Source organism: Gymnoscopelus braueri (genome assembly GCF_963280865.1).
Source record: "Gymnoscopelus braueri genome assembly, chromosome: 3".
Lineage (NCBI taxonomy): Eukaryota > Metazoa > Chordata > Actinopteri > Myctophiformes > Myctophidae > Gymnoscopelus > Gymnoscopelus braueri.
This window is the reverse complement of record NC_137612.1, coordinates 45,929,054-45,955,202: the sequence shown is the minus strand read 5'-3', so window position 1 is coordinate 45,955,202 and position 26,149 is coordinate 45,929,054. Positions and strand designations below refer to the sequence as shown.

Genomic DNA, 26,149 nt, shown 5'->3' with positions numbered 1-26,149 from the left:
GCAGTGGAAAGGGTCAGCGAGTTCAAGTTCCTCGGAGTACACATCGAGGAGGACCTCAAATGGGAGACGCACTCCACACACGTGAGGAAAAAGGCTCAGCAGCGACTGTATTGGCTCCGCCGCCTGAAGAAGCTCGGAGTAGGACGTCGCATCCTCAGGCTGTACTACAACAGTTCTGTTGAAGGCATCCTAACAGGCTGTGTCACGGCCTGGTACGGGAACTGCACTGCCCGAGAAAAGATCAGCCTACAACGAGTAGTGCGATCGGCAGAGCGGATAATGGGAATCGAGCTCCCAGCGCTCCAGGAACTGTACAAAAAGCGGTGCGTGGTCAAAGCCAAGCGCATCATCAAGGACAAGCACCACCCAAGTCACAGACTGTTCAACCCCCTACAACGACCGCGACCGGGCAAGGGGCTCTACCGCAGTATCAAGAGTTCCACCACCAGGTACTGGTGTAGTTTCAATCCGGCTGTTGTCAGAATGCTGAATGGGGCATAAGCCTGAATGAGGCATAGGCCTTGTTCAGCAGCCTGACAACAGGCAGCGCAGACTTTTCTGGCTCTTCCTGAACACACCTGTGGATTATACCAGGGACAATGACTTGGACTTTAGCCCCCCCTCGGACACACCTGTGGACTACACCAGGTACAAATGACTTTTTGTTGCACTCCCTCATGGAGCTACTTGCGGATTATACTAGGGTCAGTCCACTCTAGGTGGACACGCACTGACCTTTTGCACCTTAATCCCTTGTATAACGCATATATATTATATATATATATATATATATATATATATTTTTTTTTTGTCTTTTTTTATTGTGCTCCTTTTCCTCTAAGCACCTTAACGTCCATTGTCTATCATGCACAGTATAAGTATAACATGCACAGTATACAATACATTGCTGCTATGCTCAGGCACCTTAGTTTAGTTTTTTTTAGTTTTTTTTATTATCTCAGGTAATTTGTAAATATGTAGATACCTTGTCTGGCCTTCTGTTGCTCTCTTGTTTTGATCTCCTTCCCACTTACCCCCCACCCTCTTCTTCTCCCCCCCCCCCTCTTCTTTCTATGGAAACTAACGTTGCGATGGGAACGATGTACAAAAAAGAATTTCACCCACTTTTTTACCTTGTAAACCTGTGATGTGACAATAAAACTGATTCTGATTCTGATTCTGATTCTGATTCTGATTCTGAGGTTGAGTACTTTTAGAACCACTGGTTATGTGATACCAGACTCGAAAGGTGTGATGTCTGTGTATGGAGGGACAGATGTTGCAGAATTCGAGAGCAAGTATGTGATTTGAGCACTCATAATATGCAATCTACAAACATAATATGCAATCTACAAACGCGTGCATTGAAATTTGAACCTTCAAAATGTATTGTGCACACACGCATTTTAGTCAAAAAAGAAAAAACTGAATGCAAGTTTGCACGCCTTGAAAAGTTCACTGTTGTTCTTGACTGTGCGTGTGCGTGTGCGTGTGCGTGTGCGTGTGCGTGTGCGTGTGTGTGTGTGTGTGTGTGAGTGTGAGTGTGTGTGTGTGTGTGTGTGTGTGTGTGTGTGTGCGCGTGTGTGTGTGTGTGTGTGTGTGTGTGTGTGTGTGTGTGTGTTCCAGTGTGCCCTGGTGGGTTGGAGGCTCCGTGTGGTGACCATGGGGACTGCGCTGATGGGATGACGGGCACAGGGACATGCATGTGTCACGAAGGCTTCAGAGGAACAGCCTGTGAACTCTGCAAACCTGGCCACTATGGAGCCAACTGCACAGGTACACAGTGTTACTGTATCTAAGTACACTTCCTCATGTACTGTACTTAAAACTTTGCTTACTAGTTACTTTTTTAGATTTATTTTAGGTTATTATTACAAAAAACAGCCACTTAAGCCCTGTTCTATACTTCGGCTATTTGAAAATAACAATGTACAACAAGCTCACAACGCACTGCTTTAGGAGCTACTAGTCTCACTCTGAGGAGGTTAGGAGCTACTAGTCTCACTCCGAGGAGGTTAGGAGGTACTAGTCTCACTCCGAGGAGGTTAGGAGGTACTAGTCTCACTCCGAGGAGGTTAGGAGGTACTAGTCTCACAGGCCAACCTCCAGGAGGTACAAACACCTCTGTAATCCCTCTGTAGTGACCATGCATAAACACAGCCTCTCACAAGGAATGGCAAAACCCCCGTACCTCTGTGACAACTTTCCCACAGCGCGTTGGACAGTTAAAGTGCTGAGACTGGTGGCTGTGCACAATGCTTCAGTGGCTCGTGCGGACAGAGCTAGCTGCGGTTGTTGCTAGGCAGATTCCTTGATCGGATTACTGAGTGGGCGGGGTCTGGCATCCAAAACTCAGGCGAGTTTGGCGGCAGTATGTATTACTCTCGTCCTCTCCGAACTGTCTTCGGATCGGCCAGCCGGAAAAAAGTTCGGTTGGACATGTTTGAAGTTTGTAAGCCTCTTTACTAGTACACCAGTACACCATACTACCTTCACTAGCACATACTGCACAGCTACTACATTTACTAGTACACACAGGGTTTCACTGTCTCCTGTACAAAGGACAACATTGTACTACAGTCTGTCTGTCTGTCTGTCTGTCTGTCTGTCTGTCTGTCTGTGTATAGGACTGACGGTGTGTGTGTGTGTGTGTGTGTGTGTGTGTGTGTGTGTGTGTGTGTGTGTGTGTGTGTGTGTGTGTGTGTGTGTGTGTGTGTGTGCGCAGCGTGTAACTGTACGTCAGGTGGTTGGTGTGACGATGGCATCGATGGCTCTGGTCGTTGTGTCTGTAGGACAGACTGGACAGGAGAGCGCTGTGACATCAAACTAGGTGAGTCTGTCTGTCTGTCTGTCTGTCTGTCTGTCTGTCTGTCTGTCTGTCTGTGCGTCAAACTAGGGTAAGTGTGTCCCTGACAGTGGTGTGTTCCACCGTGTTACGCTATATACAGTATGTAGTGTGCTAATCGTAGCTCTACTAACCATTTCATCCATTGAAAACACGCTAGCATGTGCATGTCGTATCCCTCCGAAAAAACCTAGAACACACCACTGGTCCCTGAGTACAAGCATCGACTAGATCAGTGATTCGAAGGACCCCCAAATTGATAGGTATTTGACCGCAGACCCCCTTTTGAAAAGACTTTGTGCCAGGGACCCCCATAAGAGGGGATTTGTAAGGGCTATTATTATTATTCAAATATTTTTATTGAATTTTTCAAGACAAAGATACTCAAACAAACATAACAAACTACAAGACATCACAGACACTAGTACTCAATACCCAATGAAACAGATACCCGTATCAACCAATTATTAAATGACCGAAAATGCAAGGGAATTTTAGTACAATACATTGGCAAGAAAATCGATATCACAAAATAAAAGTCAAGAGAAAACAAAAAAGAGAATAAACAAATAAATGCAGAATGGAACAGATTTTCCTTTTCTTTTTTTGTAGTGAAATGTAATGTAATCAATTGCAACGTTAAAAATCTGTAAATAAATAAATCAATTATAACTGGGAAGAAGAGGGAAAGGGAAGGGGGGGATTTGTAAGGGTTTGACAACTTTTTTCTAAAATAGCAGAAATACTTTATAAGCTGTTAATTGTGTTATTGATTGTTTTTAATCTGACCTTGTATAGCACTTTGGTTGACCCTTGGTCATTGTAATGGTGCTCTATAAATAAAGTTTGAGTTGAGTTGAGTGAGTGAGTTCTATTTGAGCTTATAGATCTGTTCTCTATTTCCTGAAAAGTTTTTTGGACGTACAAGGTTTCTGCCTGACAGCGACGATGTTGTATGTTGTCTTACCCTGCGCGCGCATGTCTTTGTGTGTGTGTGTGTGTGTATGTGTGTGTGTGTGTGTGTGTGTGTGTGTGTGTGTATGTGTGTGTGTGTGTGTGTGTGTGTGTGTGTGTGTGTGTGTGTGTGTGTCATCATCACCACCAGAGGAGTTACCAGAGGAGTGTAAGCAGTGTCATACAGATGCAGTGTGTGTGCCAGGAGCGGGCTGTCATTGCAAAGAGCAGTACGAAGGCAATGGGACCTACTGCAGCCCAATGCCACGTGGGTAATCTGTTCATATAGGCTGCCATTGGCCAGGGGTGTAAAGTAACTAAGTACATTTACTCAAGTACTGTACTTAAGTACAACAGTACTGTTACTTCTACCCCACTACATCTCAGGGGCAAAAATTTTACTTTTACTCCTCTACAGTTATATGAAAACTTTAGTTACTAGTTACTTTGTAGATTTTGTTATTATTACAAAACACACAAACCACTTATTTTATGTATTTCGGCCATTTGAAAATAGCAGATCTACAAGTTCACAATGTGTCGCAATGCGACGCATTGTATGCAGTTTTAAAGATTATGCTTTAATTTCTAGAAATGACCAAGTCGTATATCAAGGAAATGTATGTAAAAACCTGTTATTGCTAATTAATGTCTCTCTGAGAGGGAGTCAGTGTAGGAGAGACAGACACTAAGACAACTAAGAGGGAGACAGTGTTGGAGAGACAGACAGTAAGACAACTGAGAGACAGACAGTGAAGGAGAGACGAACAGTAGGACAACTGAGAGGTAGACAGTGTGGGAGAGACAGACAGTAAGACAGCTGAGAGGGAGACAGTGTAGGAGGGACAGACAGTAGGACAGCTGAGAGGGAGACAGTGTAGGAGAGACAGACACAGTGTTAATGTAATCTCGGTAATTATTATAACAATTTACAGACATAACAAGATCTTTATTATTATTATTATTAATAATCATTATTATTTTGAACCAACAGCACCAGACCTTTGTGCAGAGTATAATGGTGGTTGTCATGACAACGCTGACTGTAACCAAACTGGGATGGTGGTTAACTGCACCTGTCAGACTGCTTACCAAGGCGACGGATTATCTTGCCAACCAATCAACAGGTGGGTGTGGTTCTGTTTATCTGTCCCTCCCCCCTCCTGCATTAGGAGGGGGGAGCTAGCCAAGCTAACATTGGTCAAGCTTCACGTGACACGTGACAATAGAGCATCGCAGTTCCCGCCCACTTCCTGGTTTTTCCTGGTGCCGGAAGAAAAAACTCAATGCACTTTTCCCATTGACATTTGCAAAAATATTTATATCTATTAATTTAAGCCTCGAATCAAGCCATCATGACTTGACATGAATCATGACCATAAACGTTTTTTTCTGTGATTTTTTTTTATTTTATATTTAATTATATGATATACTATATTTAATAAATACCCTTGTTTTGCCGTTTAAAAAAAAAAGAAATCACAGAATCAAACGTTTTATGGTCATGATTCATGTCATGTCATGATGGCTTGATTCGAGGCTTAAATTAATAGATATAAATATGTTTGGAAATGTCAATGGGAAAAATGCATTGAGTTTTTTCTTCCGGCACCCGGAGGGGGCGGGAACTGCGATGCTCTATATGTTGTCACCAATGCTTTTGATTGGCTAGCGAGACGCATGACGAAATAAAATCCTATAAATAGGTGTGTCACTTCAAAAAACCATTAATGTTTTTTGAAGTGAGGTAACATTGGTCAAGCTAACGGGATCAAGCTAACATTGGTCAAGTGACACGTGACAATATAATATAAATAGGTAAGACAGGATTAATCAGGAACAGTACTGGCGGAGACCTGTGCTCCGAGGAGCACATTCTCTAGTTATTATTATTATTATTAGTGGTAGTATTAAATTATTAAATTATCTGTCTGTCCGTCCGTCCGTCCGTCCGTCCGTCCGTCCGTCCGTCCGTCCGTCCGCATACCTACATACCCACCAACTCATCTTCTTTCTTTCTTTCTTTCTTTCTGTTTTCTTTCTTTGTGTCAGGTGCATAGAGGAGATGAATGGAGGCTGCAGTGATTTTGCCTCCTGCACGTTCACAGGACCAGTGAGTGACTCCTACTTCATCATTTCAAAATAAAAGCTCCTGAACCTCTGTCTCTGAGTTCTAGTTTATTTGTATTTTTATGTAAACTTATAAAAATGAACTCTGAAGCTAACATTAGCTAGATCAGTGGTTCTCAGTATGGGGGTTGGGGGATCCCCAGGGGTCCTTGAGGTTCCAGGGGATCCCCAACTAAATGATGTGATATGGCATTAGTATAATTATTTATACTAAGCTGTAGTATACACACACACACACACACACACACACACACACACACACACACACACACACACACACACACACACACACACACACACACACACACAGCAAGCAAAAATCACAGTTTGCTATTGCTGAATGTTCTTACTGCAAGTTTCACGACCAGGGTTAAACTAGGGGTTGTCGGTGTGTCTGTCTGTCTGTCTGTCTGTCTGTCTGTCTGTGTCTCTCTGTCTGTCTCCTGACCAATCAGAATGAGCGTCAGTGTGAGTGTTTGCCGGGGTACGTGGGTAACGGAACCCAGTGTCTGGAGAAGGTGGTGCCCCCTGTTGACCGCTGTCTAGAAGACAACGGAGGCTGTGACCCAAAAGCCAACTGCAAAGACCTGCATTACCATGGTAACACGTCCATAACATCACTGTGCATCACCATGGAAACATCACCATGGTAACACATCCATAACATCACTGTACATCACCATGGTAACACTCTGTACGTGTGTGTGTGTGTGTGTGTGTGTGTGTGTGTGTGTGTGTGTGTGTGTGCGTGTGCGTGTGCGTGTGCGTGCGCGTGCGTGTGATAGAGAACCGGGCTGGAGTGTTCCTGTTCCGTTCTCCTCTGGGTAAATATAAGCAGAACTTCAGTGAGGCGGAGCAGAGCTGTAGAGCAGAGGAAGCCTCGCTGGCTACCTTCAAACAACTGGGAGACGCACAGCAGGTATAGCACTACCCCACATATATACATACTGTATACCAGTGATTGGGGGGTACCAGGGAGTCCCCAGCTAAATGTGTTAGTATAGCATCACAATCATTTTAACCACTTTAACCATATTTTATACTCTGGCTCTTCCAAAATAGCAGATCTACAAGCTCATAGCGTGTCACTTCGTGCCACACTTTGAGCTTGTAGATCTGCTATTTTGGAAAATTCATGGACATTTGATTCGATTTTCTTTTCTTTTTTAAGCTAACATTTTTAACTGAAGTCTTCTGGGGGTCCGCAGCCAAAGCTAAAAGGATAGCACAAAAAAAGTCCTGAGGACCTATGTATTCAATTAATCAACATAGCATGCAACATTAACACGATAACACGTGTCGTCAACAAATACAGACACTATATGTACAAAAGAGATGGGTTCTCATACAGTACCAAACCTTGTATATCCAAAACAGTTCCTTTTTATTATTAAACATTTCTACTTTACTACTGTGTGTGTGTGTGTGTGTGTGTGTGTGTGTGTGTGTGTGTGTGTGTGTGTGTGTGTGTGTGTGTGTGTGTGTGTGTGTGTGTGTGTGTGTGTGTGTGTGTGTGTGTAGCTGGGACTCCACATGTGTTCCGCGGGGTGGCTGGACGGGGGCCAGGTAGGATACCCGACCCGTTTCCCCTCAGCCAAATGTGGGGACGGCCACGTAGGGGTGGTCCTGTACAAGGAGCCCGTCGACCAGAGCAGCAAATACGACGCATACTGCTACCGCATGGCAGGTACTGTATACCCAATGGTTCTCAAAGTGGGGTCCGGGGACCCCCAGGGGTCCCTTGGAGGGTTACCAGGGGGTCCCCAGCAAAATTAGTTAATGTAGTGTCAAATTCATCTTAACCACTTTGACCATATTTTATAGTTTGGCTGTTCAAAAATAGCAGATCTAAAAGCTCATAGCGCGGGACCGAGTGCCGCGCTATGAGCTTATAGATCTGCTATTTTTGAAAAATCTTGAAAACTTGTGCAAATCTTTGAATATATATATATTTTTAAAGCGAACTTGGTTCTTCTTGGACTTCTTGGTTTACGCAGATGGAATTACTTTTCCGGTTATTCCCGAATGAATTTGTTACTTAAAAGGGTGGAGCTAAGGTGAGAGTGTGTGTATGCGTGCGAGCACCGTAGTTGTTTTTGGGTTCGTTTTCTGTTTTGTGATGGATTGTTTTATTGTTTCCCCTGTTGCTTTAATGTTGTCGTTTTGTCAGGTTGTTTTGTTTTGTTTTGTTTTCTTTCCCTCTGTTGAGGTTCCTTCAATGTGAAGGCCTGTATGTTTTCCTTTCCCTTTCCCCCTATAGCACATATCATGAACCGAATACCACTGAATGTGTTATCAATGTGCAGAAAAACCAATAAAACAAAGTTTAAAAATTAAAATTAAAGCGAACATTTGTAGCTCAAATCTTTGCCTCTGGGGGTCCCTGGAACAAAATATTTTGAGATGTACAGTAGGACATACAGTACCAAACCTTGTATATCCAAAACAGTTCCTCTTTTTATTATTAAACATTTCTACTTTACTACTGTGTGTGTGTGTGTGTGTGTGTGTGTGTGTGTGTGTGTGTGTGTGTGTGTGTGTGTGTGTGTGTGTGTGTGTGTGTGTGTGTGTGTGTAGATGTATCATGTGCGTGTCTTCAGGGTTATGTGGGGGATGGAGGCTTCTGTAATGGTGACCTTACCAGTGTTCTGGCTACGACCCCAAACTTCTCTGTCTTCTACAAGGTGACTGTCTGTCTGTGTGTGTGTGTGTGTGTGTGTGTGTGTGTGTGTGTGTGTGTGTGTGTGTGGGGTGTGGGGGGGGGGGGGGTTAAAATGGGGTAATCAGCTATGATGTCAGACTGACTGCTGTACTGAGAACATCACTTCTGTCTGTCTGTCTGTCTGTCTGTCTGTCTGTCTGTCTGTCTGTCCACCATATAGTTGCTGTTGGACTACAGTGCGTCTTCAGTGGCAGGAAGTGAGCTGGTGAACTTCCTGTCCAAGAGAAACTCTGATATCACTCTGTTTGTTCCTCATAACGATGGCTTCAGTCCCAACCAGGTAGCCTACAATATGATGTTTGATATTCTTTATTATCAGTCTCGTGTAGCCAGACAACTATTCCGCAATCTACTAACTACACCCACCCAATCCATTTTTTAATTAACATTTCCGCTAAGCAGCAAGCTATGTTATGCTTCGACTAATTTGAGTTTTGAGTTGACCCCTTCAGTTGTAGCATCTCGTTTTCGAGGTCTTAAAGACAGCAATAAAGTATAAACACACAAAACATTTAGCAAAAGAACAAAAAAACACAATATCAACCAGACAATCCAAGCAAACCAAAACACAAAACACAAGACAACACAAAATCTAGTAGTATTAGTAGTCATATTATACCCTAAGCAAGCACAAGAAATGGATCATTTGTTCAAAATCAAATATCATTGTCAGTGTCGATGTCAGTGATAGCATACAGTTGATATAGTTAGCTATAGTTATTATGATCAGATAAGTAATCATTATATAGTTATTAATTTTGTATAATGTGATTGATTGATTGATTGATTGAATATTTTATTAGGCAAAAAATGTAAACAGCACAATTACATTTATAATACTTTGTCTAAAAGGTCCGTCCCAAAAAGTCCTTGCGGTCTTGTTTCCATTGGGGTCCTTGGTATTCAATTCATAGACATATGAATACCATATGAATATATATGTTGTAATAGTTATGGACATGTACAGGAAATCATATAATAATTTTAACTGTGTAGGTAGGGCATCCATTTCCAACTCCTATTGTTCCCTAATTGCATTGTTTCAGAGTTGACCGTTGCCTGTCTAGTATAATGTAAGGACAAGGTGGAGAGATATATAATATAATATAATATCACTCCCAACCAGGTTACTACATTACAATATAATTAACTATGAAATAAATATATGATATAATATCATGATAATGTGTTGACATATTTAGACTCTGACAGGAAGAGATCTGGAGTACCACTTCTCAGCGAATCAAAGCAGGGTGCAGTACCAGGGACTGACACACGAGGCAGTGATCTCCTCTCGACTGGGCTTCAACCTCACTATACACATGAATGAGGTACAATCAAAAAATAAATATACTTACGCGCGTAAGTACATTTTGACGCCAATACTATTGAACTTTCAGTCAAGTAACATTTTGAATACAGCTCTTTTACTTGTAACAGGGTATTTTTCTATTGTGGTATATTGCTACTTTTGCTTACTACGTAAAACAACGTTTGGGTGTTGTCAGAGCTGTAAGCTGGTGAATGAGAGGTCCTTTGTGGACTGGGACATCCCTGCCACCAATGGGATCATCCACGTCATCCAGGCTCCCCTCACAGCCCCGCCCCCGCCGGTGAGTCACAACAAACTGTATTATCCAGAATAATAATAATAATAATAAAACTTTATTTATATAGCACCTCTCAAAACTGGGTTACAAAGTGCTTTACAAAGAAAACAGCAAAAGCAAAAGTACACAAAACAAAAACAATGTAAAGATTAAAAACAATGCAGAAAACAAAGCAGAGATGCACATGAACTTGACTAGGGCTGGGCATTAAAAGCTAATCTATAGAAGTGGGTTTTAAGGAGGGATTTAAACCGGGGGACAGACTCTGTGAGCCTGATCTCTAGGGGCAGGGCATTCCAGAGGGTAGGGGCTCTGAAAGCGAAGGCCATGCGACCTTTTGCATTTAACAGACCCTTTGGAATGGCCAGGAGTGCTTGGTTAGAAGATCTCAGACTACGTGTAGGCACATATGGGGTGAGTAGGTCCAAGATATAGACTGGGGCTAGACCTAGCCTGGCTTTATGAGTAGTGAGTAAAATTTTGTAATTAATTCTAAATTCAACTGGGAGCCAATGGAGGGATGCTAGAATGGGTGTGATATGATCAAATTTTTTTGTACCAGTTAAGAGACGGGCCGCAGCATTTTGAACCAGCTGAAGGCTGTGGATCGATTTTTTGGAGAGGCAGGTGTAGAGAGAATTACAGTAGTCTAACCGCGAGAAGATGAAGGCATGAACAACTTTTTCTAAGTCGGCAATGGACAGGAATGATTTAATTTTTGCTATATTTCTAAGGTGATAGAATGACGATTGAACGACCTTTTTAACGTGCTGTTGGAAGTTGAGGTCTGGGTCAAAGGTGACACCCAGGTTTCTAACTGTGGCTTTGAGGTTTGGAACTAATGGGCCGAGGTTGAATGCAGATGCAGAATAGATGTGCACTTTACTTTCAACGCTGAAGCCCTGTATGCTTTGTCGTGCGATGAATACCAAAGATCTCCGACCTAGGGGTGCTGATGGCCTAGTGGTTAAGGCGCATATACCACATATAGTGCTTGGCAACGTGTCGTCACTACGGGGGCCGGGGCAAAGTAGCTGCAGACATATTGGTGGGGAGTCAATGTTAAGTCAAGCTGTTTATGTCCCACCAAGATGTCCGCCGCTACCAAATGACACTTGTTGACGCCCCCCTACAGGATTTTTTTGCTAGGCACTATAGGCTCTAATGCTCGTCTCGGGTTCGATTCCTGAGCCCGACGTCCATTGCTGTGTCTCACTCTCCGTTTCCTGTCATTCTTCACTATACTATCAAAAAATCATTCATTGGTGAAACACTACGATTAAAAACATTTTATTTTTCTCTACAACTGTGAAAAATTAGTTGTGATACCGATCTAGGGACTTAATGTTAGTTCCATTGATCCAAGCAAGAACAGTGAGAACACAGAGACACGCAAAAAACAGGCTCTGCATCTGACCACTTGGTCAGATGGGTGGACCACAAACACTTCAAAATTCTCAAGTGGGCCTTGGTCGTGAAAAGGTTGAGAACCACTGATGTGTGTCAAGCATTCTGATGTCAGTCCTTTGCAACATCACAACACTTTGCAGCCTTGCAGAGAATCTGTATTTAAGCTTCACCAACGTTCAAATCAGGGCCAGACTCCTGTAGCCTTCCGAGGCAACCGGACGCTTTCCAGTCTTTTTCCTTTATTTTTCATTTCATTACTTTCTTCCAATTTAATTTCAGTCCATTACATAATGTTTTCCCCCCCATTAGTCTATTGTCATCTGTTCAAATAAATGTATATTGCCTTTAGTAGCAATTCTTCATTCTCTCACCAAGGAAATATTAAATGACCACAACAGTGTTATAGCGTTAGGGTTATCTAATGATCTACCGATTTTAGTATGCACTGCAGGGCAGGCATATGTCAATAAACTGTATTATGCAGTGCGAAACAACTACCTACTCAGTAAATGTGTGTGTGTGTGTGTGTGTGTGTGTGTGTGTGTGTGTGTGTGTGTGTGTGTGTGTGTGTGTGTGTGTGTGTGTGTGTGTGTGTGTGTGTGTGTGTGTGTGTGTGTGTGTGTGTGTGTGTGTGTGTGTGTGTGTGTGTGTGTGTGTGTGCGCGCGCGCGTTCGTTCATCTTTCCTGTTATCTACAGATTTCCCCAGACAGGCTACACAGAGGCCACACCCACTCCAGCAGCATCGCATGGGTTGTCGTGGTGATGATTTTGCTCCTAGTGGCTGGTCTGAGTTACTACGTCTACAAACAGAAAGGACACGCCTTCAGATTCCAGTACTTCATAGTAAGACACTGCACTCACACACGTAAACACACATATTGTGTACACACACACACACGCACACGTGCCACTGCCACCCTCAATACAACAACTGTCTTCTATGTTGTACTGAGAGCTGAGAACAACCAGTCTGATACTGTTGTACTGGGAGCTCCACTGGGGCTGTGTGGAGTTAAGTGCCTTGCTCAAAGGCACCATTGAGTTTCTGTTTAACTTTCTGTCTCCACCTGTTTTATTTGACCGACCTGTCCTGTTCGTCTCTGTGTGTGTGTGTGTGTGTGTGTGTGTGTGTGTGTGTGTGTGTGTGTGTGTGTGTGTGTGTGTGTGTGTGTGTGTGTGTGTGTGTGTGTGTGTGTGTGTGTGTGTGTGTGTGTGTGTGTGTGTGTGTGTGTGTGTGTGTGTATATCAGAATGAGGAGGAGAATGCAGCCTCCAGACAGACTGACGCTCCAGCACTGGTCACCTTCCCTAACCCTCTGTACAGAGGACAGACTGCCTTCAATGAGCCCTTCGAGGTCACACCAAACACTCTACATACTTTATACTACATACTACAGTACATACACTACTGTAGTGCATGCATTTGAAAACACTTGAAAGATTTCTGAAACATTTATAAGAATTCTAAATGTAAGAAATGTAGAATTTGTTTTGGGGTGATACAAAACTATAAAGAAACCACCAACTGCTTTGACATCATCCTCATCATCAAAGTTCAAGTTATTATTATTATTATTATTATCATGGTCATCATCATCATCATCATGTCGTTCCTACAGGACTCCACACAGGAGGCAGCAGCAACTCCTCTAGAAGCAACAGAAGCAGAGAAGGTTGTGGAGCTGGAGTAGAACCATCATCATCTGACCCCCAACAACTACATTCCTCCAACAGTATTACTTTAACCACTTACACCCTCTATACTTCGTAAAGCAGACCTGAGTTCAGGGTTGCCAGATCAGCTTATTATAATTTCCCCGCAAGATTTTATTTGAAAATAGCCGATCTACAAGCTCACGCGTTGTGAGCTTGTAGATCTGCTATTTTCAAATAGCTGATGTATATGTTAAAGTGCTCATGTGGCCCATAGTCGCTTCTTTTGGGCTGGTTTTCCTAGACCTGGTTGCTTGTTTCTCTCACAGAATCTGGCAACACTGCCTGAGTTGGCCAAAAATAGCCTATCTACAAGCTCACGACGGGTCGCAACACAACGCGTCGTGAGCTTGTAGAGCAGCTATTTTCAGCGAATGTTCCCCCCAGAATAGGGATGCTGGAGCTCAAGTGGTTAATAAATCAATAAGCAGCCAATATATTGATGGTATTCATGGATGATATTGTGTGTGTAACTAAGCACAGGGGTTCCCCAACGTTTACCTGCCAAGGACCCTCGAATAGACTGTGGACCCCCTAAGCCAAATGGCGTAAAACAAAAAAGAAGGGAGAAACCAAAACAAACCAAAAGTTAAAATAGCAGATCTACAACGTATCGTGTCAATACAGAGGCAAAATTGACACCCTAAAAACATATACAAATATACCACTTTCAACCAGGCATCCCTATGTTTGGCATTGTCATTATTAGGTGAACATTTTAAAAAGATTTGGTTTTATTTTTGGATTTCTTACAAATGTTATTTTTACAAATGTTACAAAAATAGTGAAAATGTTTTTGCTATGAATACAGGTGTGCCTTGAGTTGAATGTATCCATTGGTGAGCCTTGGGCACAAAAAGTTTACAGTATAAAGGACCACAATGGAAACAAGCCTTCTGATGTTTTTGTGCTTTTATCCTTTTGAATTCATTTTCAATAAAGTGCTCAATCAATCAATCACAAGATAAAAGCGCAATACAGTATATACATACAGTAAATAGCCTTAAAAAAATAATGACCATGCTTATATGTACATTCTGCTAAGTTAGCAATTAACCACTACCTATACTTAGTTGACTTAAAGGAGTAGTTCACCCAAAAATATCACTTATTTTCTATCAATTACACACCCCATGAGAGTTTTTTAGTTTTTGTCACCAATATTTTGGCGACAAATTATAAAATATAATATATTATATATATATATTATATATTATAATATATAGAATAATATATATTTTATAATATATAATAACTTTGTAAGCCAATGATTTGATGACCGGCGGAGCCTCCAGAGATGGATTGAATGATCATTAAAATAAACACTCTGAAAATGCACACGGCCCACCCACCTGACGGCAGCCCTATTAAATGGTTAGATGGGTGGGCCGCAAACACTTTCAAGATTTTCAAGTGGACCCTGATCCAGAAAGGGTTGAGAACCACTGCTCTTCACCAAATGTCTTTGCTGAAAATAACTGATCTACAGCAACGCATTGTGAGCTTGTAGATCGGCTGTTTTTGCCAAATGTTCGCCTCAGAATAGGGACACTAGAGCTCAAGTGATCGAAAAATACAAAAAGGACTGGGATGCGGGATTATCTATATCTTTGAGTTAAAACAACACAGTGGAAGTCAAGAGAGTAGGATAACAATTATCCTATTATCTTACAAATTATTTGTAAGATAACAAAATAATTTTAAAAGCTACAATCCGTACGTTTGATGTCCTGGGGACTTGTATCTATCTATTTATCTATCTATCTATCCGGCTTGGCGGAGACAAAAAAAATATATATATTATTATTTTTTGCCTCTTGGGGCACAACCTATTTTTGTGTTAAACATGAACTCGGGTTTGGCTCCTGAATTTACAGCATTTTAAATGATCTGTTGTTGCCCTGTTTTTAACAGCATGTCAAACTTCAACGCTATACTATATCAAGAGGTTTTATTTGTCTCTCACTCATAAAGGTACAAGCAGTGAAATGTTGGTGCGGCAACACTGTGCAACAACAGCAATACATTATACACAAGATAATACTGGGTTTTAAATAAATAAGAAAGTACAAAATAATAATATTATTATTAATGATAATAATAATATAATTATTATATGAGATAAAAAGACCCACCACAGTATAAAACGTCTGTAAAAGGAACTAGTAAAAAACCTTAGCACCACTTGGTGCTAAGGTAATGTATAGAATTAAAAGGGGCAAGGACACACACACACAGATTTTTGATGTTTTGACTGATATTTTGTAATTATTTTAGTTCAAATCTTTAAATCAATATGAAACATTTTAAAGTTTCCATTTGAGTTTCTATAAGCAAACAAATAAAAACAAACACAGATAGATTTAAAAAAATAAGTATATTAAAACATTAACTTATTTATATAATGAACTAGCAAACAAGTAAATATAAAATACACATAAAAGTTACTTTATTTTATTTTACCACTTAAGCCCTATTCAAAATTAAAACATTGGCGATGTACAAACTCACAATGTGCCGGATTGTGATGCGTTGTGTGCTTGTAGATAGGCTTTTTTTTTTTTTTTTAACTTCGGGACACGTCGGCTGCATAATTGCCGAAACCGATATATCATTAAAAAAAAGTTGACCGATACATCGATCATTATTTGATCATTAACATTTCCCATTGAACTCTGATAACGACGGCTGCATTCCATACGACCCAACTATGCTCCATGCTGGCTGGCCGGGGGAGCCGAACGCTTCCCCTCCAAAACCAGAGTAGGCTGAAGGTTGTTCCACTGCAGGGGTCCCAGAGGCAGGCAGGATGAATGGACGTGGACCCCCGCTGTGGAACAACGTCCATGGGACCCCCACTGGGACCGTCCCAGTGGGGGTTCCAGACGCAGGCAGGATGACTATGGGGAACTTGATCTTTGGGTCTACTGCGAACTTCACATCTAGATAGACCTGCAGAAACACAGTGAAGAGGAACATTCATCTTCTGCATGACTCAAGGTGTGTCCTTAATGTATTTATGACAATGTTATTCACAGATTCACGTTGTGTTGTATAACTGTCTTTCAAAAGGTTTTCAAAATGCTTCACACGGGCAATAGAATTATGTCCTTGAATGCCAAAGCATCACAGGGAATTGAGATTCAACTGAATCAATGTTGAGAAACTGCATGGCCTATTTATTTCCTCAATGTTGCCAGTTGTTTTTGATGGGCTGGTGACGGGCCCCGTCACTATGACCCAGACATAACCATGTAGAGTTCACTATGACTCAGACATCACCATATGTAGACTTCCCACTGCAGCTACACCCAAATATGGCATATGAGACATGATCAACATGCACTGATGTCATACACAACATAAACCAAATGCACATATATGGAGATTTGATTTTCAACACGCACTGATGTCAGATGTCACACAATAGAAACCATGTCAAATGCACATATATGGAGATTTTCAACATGCACTGACGTCAGACATAACAGAAACCATGTATTATAAGATGTGTATCAGGTTTGCTAGCGTTCTCTGCTTTTAAAGCATCAGGTGAGCTGACGGCCAGTCCTTTTAGTCTGTCTGTGCTACACGGAAGGTTAACATTGTAATTGCATCCAGTTGCCTTTAGCTTTACTCACAAAACGGTGAGACATGCCTTCCGTTCCTTCCAGCACAGTCGTGGGTCCTATTCCTTCTATCTGCCCCCATGCAGCTAAACTTCACAATGCACAGCTTAACCTCAGTGGAGAAGCCCTGAACAATGGCATGGCCATCATTGATGCAGGGCCAAAGCCGTTCCCCGAGACCCTCACAAATGGAGATGCTAAAACCTTGAAGTTGTCCAAGAATGGATCAGCCCAAGTTACTGGAGACAAAGATGGTAGGGTGTGGATCCGCCCTGACTTGCCTAGCAGATGCACGTGGCGACTAGGCATACCCATTTCCGAGTCACCTCATACCCATCCAGCACGCACCAAAGCACCCGGTATCCTTCCCAACATCCTCAGGAGGATCGGAGACACACCACTGGTCCGTATGAATAAGATCAACAAAGCCTTCGGACTCAAATGTGAGCTTTTGGCCAAGTGTGAGTACTTCAACGCTGGAGGAAGTGTGAAAGACAGGATTGCCTTGCGGATGGTGGAGGATGCTGAGAGAGCTGGCACCCTCAGACCAGGGGACACCATCATTGAACCCACCTCTGGCAATACAGGCATCGGCCTGGCCCTTGCAGCCGCAGTCAAAGGCTATCGCTGCATCATCGTCATGCCTGAGAAGATGAGTATGGAAAAGGTGGATTTACTGAGAGCTCTTGGGGCGGAGATTGTGCGCACTCCTACTGCTGCAAGCTTTGATTCGCCAGAATCCCACGTGGGTGTGGCTTGGCGTTTGAAGAACGAAATCCGCAACTCACACATCCTTGACCAATATCGTAACCCTGGCAACCCCCTGGCTCACTACGATACTACAGCCGAGGAGATTCTGGAACAATGTGATGGTAAATTGGACATGTTGGTGGCTGGAGCTGGCACAGGGGGCACCATCACTGGCATTGCCCGCAAGTTGAAGGAGAGATGCCCCAACATCAAGATTGTGGGAGTAGACCCTGAAGGCTCAATACTGGCTGAACCAGGAGAACTGAATAAGACAGATAAGACTCAGTATGAAGTGGAGGGCATTGGATACGACTTCATCCCCACAGTGCTGGATAGATCTTTGATGGACCAATGGTGCAAGTCCAATGACAAGGAATCTTTCGCCATGTCACGCATGCTGATCAGAGAGGAGGGACTTCTGTGTGGCGGCAGCTCTGGCACAGCCATGGCAGCGGCAGTAAGAGTGGCACAGGAGCTGAAGGAGGGACAGCGCTGTGTGGTCATCCTGCCAGACTCGATACGCAACTACATGTCCAAGTTCCTGAGTGACAGGTGGATGTGTGAGAAGGGTTTCCTCAGCCCAGATGACCGGGTGGTCTCTAAGCTATGGTGGTGGAATCTGACTCTGCAGGGTCTGAATCTCTCTGCACCCCTTACAGTCCTGCCCTCGCTCTCCTGCCAGAAGATCATCGAGATATTAAAAGAGAAAGCCTTTGACCAAGCCCCAGTCGTTGACGAATCAGGTGTAATTCTGGGAACGGTGACTCTGGGGAACATGCTGTCCTCCATGTTGGCCGGGAAAGCGAAGCCCTCAGATCCTGTGAGCAAGGTGCTCTGCAAGCAGTTCAAACAGGTCCGCCAGACAGATAGCCTGGGAAAAGTGTCCCGTATCCTAGAAACGGATCATTTTGCCCTGGTGGTGCATGAGCAGATCCAATGTGACCATCCTCTCTTGACCAATAACCATTCAGAGATGCATGGTTCAGGGGTCATTAGTAAAATGTCCACCACCTCCTCTCCAGATATGGCTGATGCCGGGTCCGCTTGTCCGAGGTATATGGTTTCCGGCGTTGTGACGTCGGTTGACCTCCTCCACTACATCGCCACACACGAGAGGCGGGAGCACACTCTGTCTGAGTGCTCACTGTCTGAAGACATGTCTCTGTAGCCATTTCCTTTAGAATTTTTGCTGATCCGGCCACCCATCTATGAAGACATGAGCAACGATGATGATGATGATATATATCTAGTGTGGTTTAGATTCAAATCATGTATTTCCACCTTTTTTGCACATCATCAATTAATTGATTTCTATCTGTTATTATATTATGCTGTAAATTAGTGATATGCTATTATGCTGTAAATTTGTGATATGCTTCTGTAGTTCAGATTACATTCTCTAATGCTAACATCTAAGTTATTGAAATCACATCTTAAGACCTACTGTATCGTGGATGCCTTTTATCAATTAACACATTTACACTATTGTTAACTTTTTGGCAAGAGGTCATCATACAGTACAGATCTGGCTTGGCTTTGTAGCTCTGGTGTAGATGTGTAGGTCGCAATGCAAATCAACAGCCCCACCTTGTCGCTGCCAAAACAGGATAACATATTCAATACAAAGAGAAGAGAAAGTGATGCGAGACTCAAGGCTTATACTTCATTGCATGAGTGTTGCTCACCAAAAATAATAGGTTTTTCATCTGATAGTATAAAATTAAAATTAAAGAGTTAGTTCACCGATTAGTCACCCCATGGAGACTGAGTAGGCACCGGTTCCCGGTAGGAGACACAAAGGAGACTCTGTGACTCCTACCGGATCCGCTGCCAGTCATCAAATTATTGGCTTAGGAATGCAACAAAAACTAAAAAAATCTCCATGGGGTGACTAATCGATCATTCATTTTGGGGGTGAACTAATCCCTTTAAATAATGAAATGTCATCTGTTCAAGAATATCATTAAGCACTCCATATAAAGCATACAGGGTTGGTCAAAGATTAAAGGGCCAAACTGGAAACCAAACTTTTTTTTTTCTTGTATTGAGACAAGACTTATTGTGTTGAGTTGAATTGCATTTAAACGAAAATGGTCTGAGTTACACAAGACAGGTATTTTATAGAGGTCTGTCTGTGTTGTGCAGTTGGGTTGTGATTTGTTTTGGCTATTCTCTATACTTTTTTAGTTCAGATGTATAAATCATTACTTGCATTGTCAGTACTGTAAGTATCGGACATACAGTATGTCCCTCTCTAATTTAAACATCTTACGTATAAATAGGAGGGACATGCTGATGCAGTTAAATGTGATTTTTCTTTTCATCAAAATTCTGTCTGTTACTTTATGACTGGCTTCCAATAAAAATAGTTTTACATTAAAAAAAACATCTAAAATACATGATGACATAGATGTGTCGTTTTCGATTCATCCAAAAACAATGATGACGATGATGATGATGAACAACAACGACTTGCGCATGTGTCCCCTTGGGCAGGGGTTCCCAAAGTTGGGGTCGCGACCCCACTTGGGGTCGCGGGAGACTGACGGTGTGGTCACGAAATTATTTTGGGTCATTAAAAAAAAAAAAAAAATCAACAGAATGGATGAAATACAACCTAAAATGATTACAAATAGTACATTTTACCATTTTAATACATTTCAAATGCGCACCGAACGTGCAAGTTTATGTGCATAAATTACCTCCAGGTTTAGGTGGGGTCGCGAGTCAATGGCCGCCTTATTTTGGGGTCGCGGGCTGAAAAGTTTGGGAACCCATGCCCTTGGGTGCCTCTGATACGCCTATATATATGGTCATATTGGTCAGCGGCCAGAACTCTAGATGTGAGGGCCACATAGCGGCCCGAACCTCAAGTGGGCATAAAAGGGACAAAGACAGATATAGGAATCTCCATATATGAGCATAAAAGGGACATAGACAGACAGACAGACGGGTACTGTACAATGGGTATTGCATAACTGTATGGGCAATCTGGGCATGCATTCCCAACTTGCCCCGTTTCCGGCTTGCATCCTTCCCGAGCTGGGCACCCGTCTAGTAGGTTATAAAGATTAGATTGTGTCCAGATAGCATTAGTGTTAGCACTGTTTATATAGAAGGCCGTTTTCATGGGCGTCACTACATGACCGGGGGAGGGTACAGTGCCATGGAAAACCAAAGTAAACCGAGTAGAGTAGAGGCGAAGTTTATGGAGAAAAGGTCATTAGATACTTACCCTAAGCCTGTATTCTGCTTGAATAATTCTGCAGTTGAGGATGGACGGGTCCATGTCAGGAGGGACGGTTATGATCCTGGTGACAGTCTGGTGAGCTGATGATGGGACGACGTCTCCCACCTCCAGTGGTGGAAAAAGTACTCAAATGTTTTACTTAAGTAAAAGTATCTGATACTGCAATGTAGAAGTACTCTGTTACGAGTAAAAGCCAGGAATTCAAATTTTACTTGAGTAAAAGTACAAAAGTATTGGTATCAAAATGTACTTAAAGTACAAAAAGTAATAGTAATAAAAGTAATAATACAATGTTTGAAAATAGCAGATCTACAAGCTCACAACGCGTCGCATCATTGTGAGCTTGTAGATCGGCTATTTTCAAATAGCCTAGGTATAAAATAGAGCTAAAGTGGTTAATGTACGTTTTATAATGTAATCATTTATATCTGCAAAGTAACTAGTGACTAAAGTTTTCAAATAATTGTAGTGGAGTAAAAGTGCAACATTTGCCTCTGAGATGTAGTGGAGTAGTGAAGTAAAAGTGTAGACAATTGGAAATACTCCAGTAAAGTAAAAGTACCTCAAAATTGTACTTAAGTACGGTACTTGAGTAAATGTACTTAGTTACTTTACACCACTGCCCACCTCTTTGAGCAGGTCTTTGGTGCTCACACTCCTTCCACCCTGTGCATAGAAGCTGTGCTTTCTGTACACACAGTACTTGAGCTTGAGTTCACGAGATGAGTCGTTCTGAATGGAGGCCACAACCTTTATCCCCTCTCCTGTAAGTAACACAGGCCAAGGATGCACACATCACAGGGTTATTATAGGTAACTAAAACTAATGAAATAACAAAAACTATAGAATTGACAAAACATTTTAGTTGACTGAAATAAAAATGAAAACGAAGCACTGGGAGAAAATGGTTCTCTGTCTCTATATTACCCACTAAGGCAGTGGTTCTCAACCTGTGGGCTGGGACCCCTAGGGGGGTCCCCACATGATTTTTTTTTTGGGGGGGGGTCCCCAGATGACAGTGAAGTGACAATCTGAGGACCTTTTAAGGCCTTAATACGAAAGAAAAGAAAAAAGACCATTACTGCGTCAAAAGTAATCAACAAACTATACTATAAAAACTGGTCAAACATTGGCCAAATTGTCAAATAGAGAGGCAATTTTTTTTTAAATAGCCGATCTACAAGCTCACTACGCCTCGCGTTGTGAGTTTGTAGATCTGCATTTATAGGTAAAAACATGAATCGGCCTGTTATAGCGCCACCATGGAATATGGTGTATATATATGGAATATGAAAAAGCTGAAAGACCCGTTTCGTTTAATGACTATAGAGATACTGTGTACCGATTTGCATGATGTTTGGACAAAATCTGTAGGAGTACTGTTAAAAATGTGTTTAGCAAAAATCGGCCTCTTGGTGGCGCTATAACAGGCCCATGTGAAATATTTGCCAGAGGTTCTGCTCTGGTATCCAGAGTGTGTGTGTGCACAGTTTCGCTGCGACCAAGCCAACAGTGCCGGAGATTAGCTGTTCACAGACAGAATGACGGATGGACGGACGGACAGGGTGCAAAACATAGTCTCGACCTCTCGAGACAATTAAAGGTTTGTTGTCAAGGACAATCTAACCTTGGCAGTAACCCATCTTGTCAAGGTGGACATTCATAGCCACTGTTCCTGATGTAAATAGTGTCATTGTCTTCTTCTTGTAGTAATGCTGTGGAGTCTGGCAGAAAGCACAAAGGACACATTAATACAGCATTGCTATTACTGTATAAACAACAAGTCAGCTAAAACACAAACAATGCTACAGGATAAGTCTCCAGACTTCCATGTGAAAATACAGTGCTTATCAATATGAAAACTGGCTGCATTCAGACTGATGGGGGGGGGATTCTTGGGGGCTAGGGGTTGAGGTGAAGTCTGAAGAGGTGAGTCTTCAGACTATACGGCAGAAAATTGGGAGTGAGTCAATGCTTCTCTGTTACCTTGTAGGCCGACATGTGTTTTGTACAAGGTGTGGGCAGAAATGGGAGCCAATGGAGGGAGCAGAAAAGGGGGGAGGCATGTGACATTTTTTGACTGGTTGAAGACCAGGCATGCTGCAGCTTTCTGGATCACTGTTCACTCTCAAAGCTAAATGAACACAAGAGGATTTTACGGTTGAGATTGGGGTCCCAGAGATAAAAAAAAAAATGCTATCAAATGGGGGTCCGTGGCCTAAGGTAAATCAAAGTGGGGGTCCTTGAAATGAAAAGGGCTGAGAGTCACTGCGCTATAGTGTGAAGGCATCACGAGGCTTGGACCAGGAGCTACCTGTAGGTCGAACCCCATCAGAGTGTTCAAGGGAGGCAGGGAGACCGTTTTGGGGACAAAGGTGAGTGTAGCGGAGGCTTTGCTGTCCATTCTCATTGATCGGCTCAGCCTGGCTTCCAGGGTGTACACAATTTTACCACGTGCACCTTTAAAGGATGCTGGCGTGTCCCTAATCAAAAGGATGAGAGGTAGCAGCCAATTATTACCATATAATATGACATTTTCAAGTGCAACGCTAGTCTTGACTATTCACAGATGCAGAGTATGTACTCAACACAGAGAATGTACTGCATGTGCACAGGTCCATTGGATCAGACTTACTGGTCAGGAAACTGAAAGGTGAATGGATAGAGGTGGCAGCCCGGGGAAACAACACTGCTATCTGAAAAATAATGAAACTACTTTATCATAACGAAAAACAATGAAACCTTTTATCATGCATCTAAGTGCAGTGGTGTGGAGGCACACTGGTGTAACGCATAGACTAGAGCGTGTGCCATGAGACAAGGCCAGGTGTGTCTTGGGATTTTGTGACAACCACAAATTATTGCAATATACATAATACAATAAGTTATGATTTTTTACTATATATCAATCTAAAAAAAAATCTACACCCTAAAATAATAATAATGATAATACTACTAATAATAATGATAATTAACGTCCCTATTTTGTAGCCTATACGTCATTATACTGTGGGCAAAACGTTTTAAAACCACTCTGTGGTTAGTGCCTCCGGTAACAGACATAATCGAAAACTATTACAAAACACGCTACAATATTTGAAACCGTGGATTTCACTTACATGGTCTCCCATACTCATCTGTCAATAGTGTCTGAAAATCTTCCTCTGAAGAAAAAGAAGCAATACAATTAATACTTGAACATTTTTGACGTTAAAATATATTTTCACAGCCAAGTGAGAAGTGAGACAAGTAGGCTAAAATGTTACTGATTAGAATAAAGTTGGGGAAAGAAATAAAGAAAGAAATCTATTGAATGTAATCTACCGCAGTGGTTCTCAAAGTGGGGTCCGGGGCCACCCAGGAGTCCTTGAGGGGGTTGCAGGGGCAGGGGGTCCCCAGCAAAATGAGTTGATATAGTATAACAATGAGTTTAACCACTTCAACCGTAGTACAGTATATAGGCTGCATTGGCGATTTGAAAATAGCTCACAACGCTTGTAAATCTGTTATACATTTAAAAAATACAAATTTTCTTTCTCTTTTTTTTTGCAACTACAAATCTTATATGAGTAACACAAAATATTTTCAGATGAGGGTCCCCGGGTCCAAATACATATTAATTTGGGGGTCCTTGACATGAAGATGTTTGAGAACCACTGATCTAGTACAATGTGGTATTATGATGACACTAGGAATTATGATTCAGGAACACTGGAAACAAAGATGGGAACATTTGAACAACTGACAAACACTGAAGGGACACAGGGGTAGGTTGCAACAATTAATACAAAATAATCACTTTTAGTGGATTTTTGTTTTTTGGGCGGGGGGTGACGGATATGACATAAGTTAACATTTTCAATGACAAAAAAATACAAAAAATAACAGATCTACAAGCTCACTTGTAAACTTGTAGATAGTCTATTTTCGGTATTTTGCGCAACGCCAGTGCACGACAAAGTATAAAGTATGTGGTTAATCATTCGCAAAATCAGCAAAAGTCGCTGTCAGAAACAATAGGCTATTATTCCTGAAGCTTTCTCAGTGGTTATATGGCATGTATATGCAGACCTTATACTAACTAGGCAACAGTATGTTTAGCCTATTTCCTTTTTTTTTTTACCTTAGCCTTCTACTTTACTCAAGCATTTTCCACATTATGTTGTGTAGTGTTGCAGTGTGAGGTGTAAAGTAACTAAGTACATTTACTCAAGTACTGTACTTAAGTACAATTTTGAGGTACCTTTTCCAATTATCTATACCTTTACTTCTACTCCATACGTCTCAGAGGCAAATACTTTTACTCCACTATAATTATTTGAAAACTTTAGTTACTAGTTACTTTACAGATATAAATTATTACAATATTAACCACTTTAGCCCTATTTTATACCTGGGCTATTTGAAAATACAACAAATCTTTAGATCAGCTATTTTCAAACATTTTAGCGCTTTTACTTTTGGTACTTTAAAAACATTTGCATACTTGTAGGCTATGATCTCTTTTCCTTGGTGAGCAAGTGCAGCTCAATCAACCAAATCAAATGAGTTTGTTAATTATGTAGGCTAATAAGATTTAAGCACCAGGTGCACTTCATGCATCATTTGTGAATCAAATAAAAGACCAAACTACTTGTCAAACAACACTTTAAAAAAAAAACAATGGAGCACTTACCTTGTGCGTTTTCATCTGAAATGATAAAGAAGTGCTTGATGCTGAAGTACTTCTCTTTTGACTCATAAACTGCGCGTCTCTCTGCCCACTGCACCTCGGCTTTGCCTTTGAACTTGACAAACAGCTGGTCTACGTGACATCGTTTGTCCAGTGTCACCGCGATGTGGCCTGACACCACGTCTCCATGGGTGAACGTGTCCTCTTCATTGATGGGGCAGTGCTCCACTGTGATGCTCCTCACTGCGCCCGACATCTTTCATCCCCTTCACCCCCAGCAGAGGCACGCTGTGATTGGCCATAGATATAAATAAAGGCTAGACGATCGCTGGCCAATGGAGACCGACGTTGCCATAAATAATACAAGAAAGGCTAGATCAGATATTTATAAACCTTTCTTCTATGGTCGCGGCAGCCACTGTCCCACGTGACAAACTTTCATCCAAAGGAACGACACGCTGCTG

At 42.0% G+C, this 26,149-nt stretch overlaps 3 protein-coding genes across 3 annotated transcripts in view; 2 read left to right on the top strand and 1 right to left on the bottom strand.

Moving 5' to 3' along the window:
• Window positions 1-13,533, top strand: part of stab1 (stabilin 1) — an 80,621-nt gene extending 67,088 nt beyond the window's left edge. Inside the window, 15 exon segments of the mRNA XM_080423603.1 lie at window positions 1,627-1,776; window positions 2,726-2,830; window positions 3,951-4,067; window positions 4,794-4,926; window positions 5,852-5,912; window positions 6,385-6,529; window positions 6,715-6,848; window positions 7,451-7,616; window positions 8,507-8,613; window positions 8,812-8,931; window positions 9,854-9,982; window positions 10,160-10,264; window positions 12,369-12,515; window positions 12,922-13,026; window positions 13,291-13,533. Coding sequence (XP_080279729.1) covers window positions 1,627-1,776; window positions 2,726-2,830; window positions 3,951-4,067; window positions 4,794-4,926; window positions 5,852-5,912; window positions 6,385-6,529; window positions 6,715-6,848; window positions 7,451-7,616; window positions 8,507-8,613; window positions 8,812-8,931; window positions 9,854-9,982; window positions 10,160-10,264; window positions 12,369-12,515; window positions 12,922-13,026; window positions 13,291-13,362 — 1,796 coding nt within the window. The 3' untranslated portion in view covers window positions 13,363-13,533.
• Window positions 13,534-16,039: 2,506 nt separating this feature from the next.
• On the bottom strand, window positions 16,040-25,941 carry LOC308081992 (arrestin domain-containing protein 3-like; the record flags this gene model as incomplete). Its single annotated transcript, XM_080423602.1, has 8 exons — window positions 16,040-16,336; window positions 20,999-21,118; window positions 21,641-21,777; window positions 22,641-22,737; window positions 23,328-23,496; window positions 23,649-23,709; window positions 24,133-24,177; window positions 25,689-25,941. The coding sequence occupies 8 exons, from the start codon at window positions 25,939-25,941 to the stop codon at window positions 16,040-16,042; spliced, it is 1,179 nt and encodes a 392-aa protein (XP_080279728.1).
• On the top strand, window positions 17,039-18,978 carry LOC308082203 (cystathionine beta-synthase-like; the record flags this gene model as incomplete). Its single annotated transcript, XM_080423876.1, has 1 exon — window positions 17,039-18,978. The coding sequence occupies one exon, from the start codon at window positions 17,039-17,041 to the stop codon at window positions 18,929-18,931; it is 1,893 nt and encodes a 630-aa protein (XP_080280002.1). The 3' UTR covers window positions 18,932-18,978.
• Window positions 25,942-26,149: the final 208 nt, after the last annotated feature.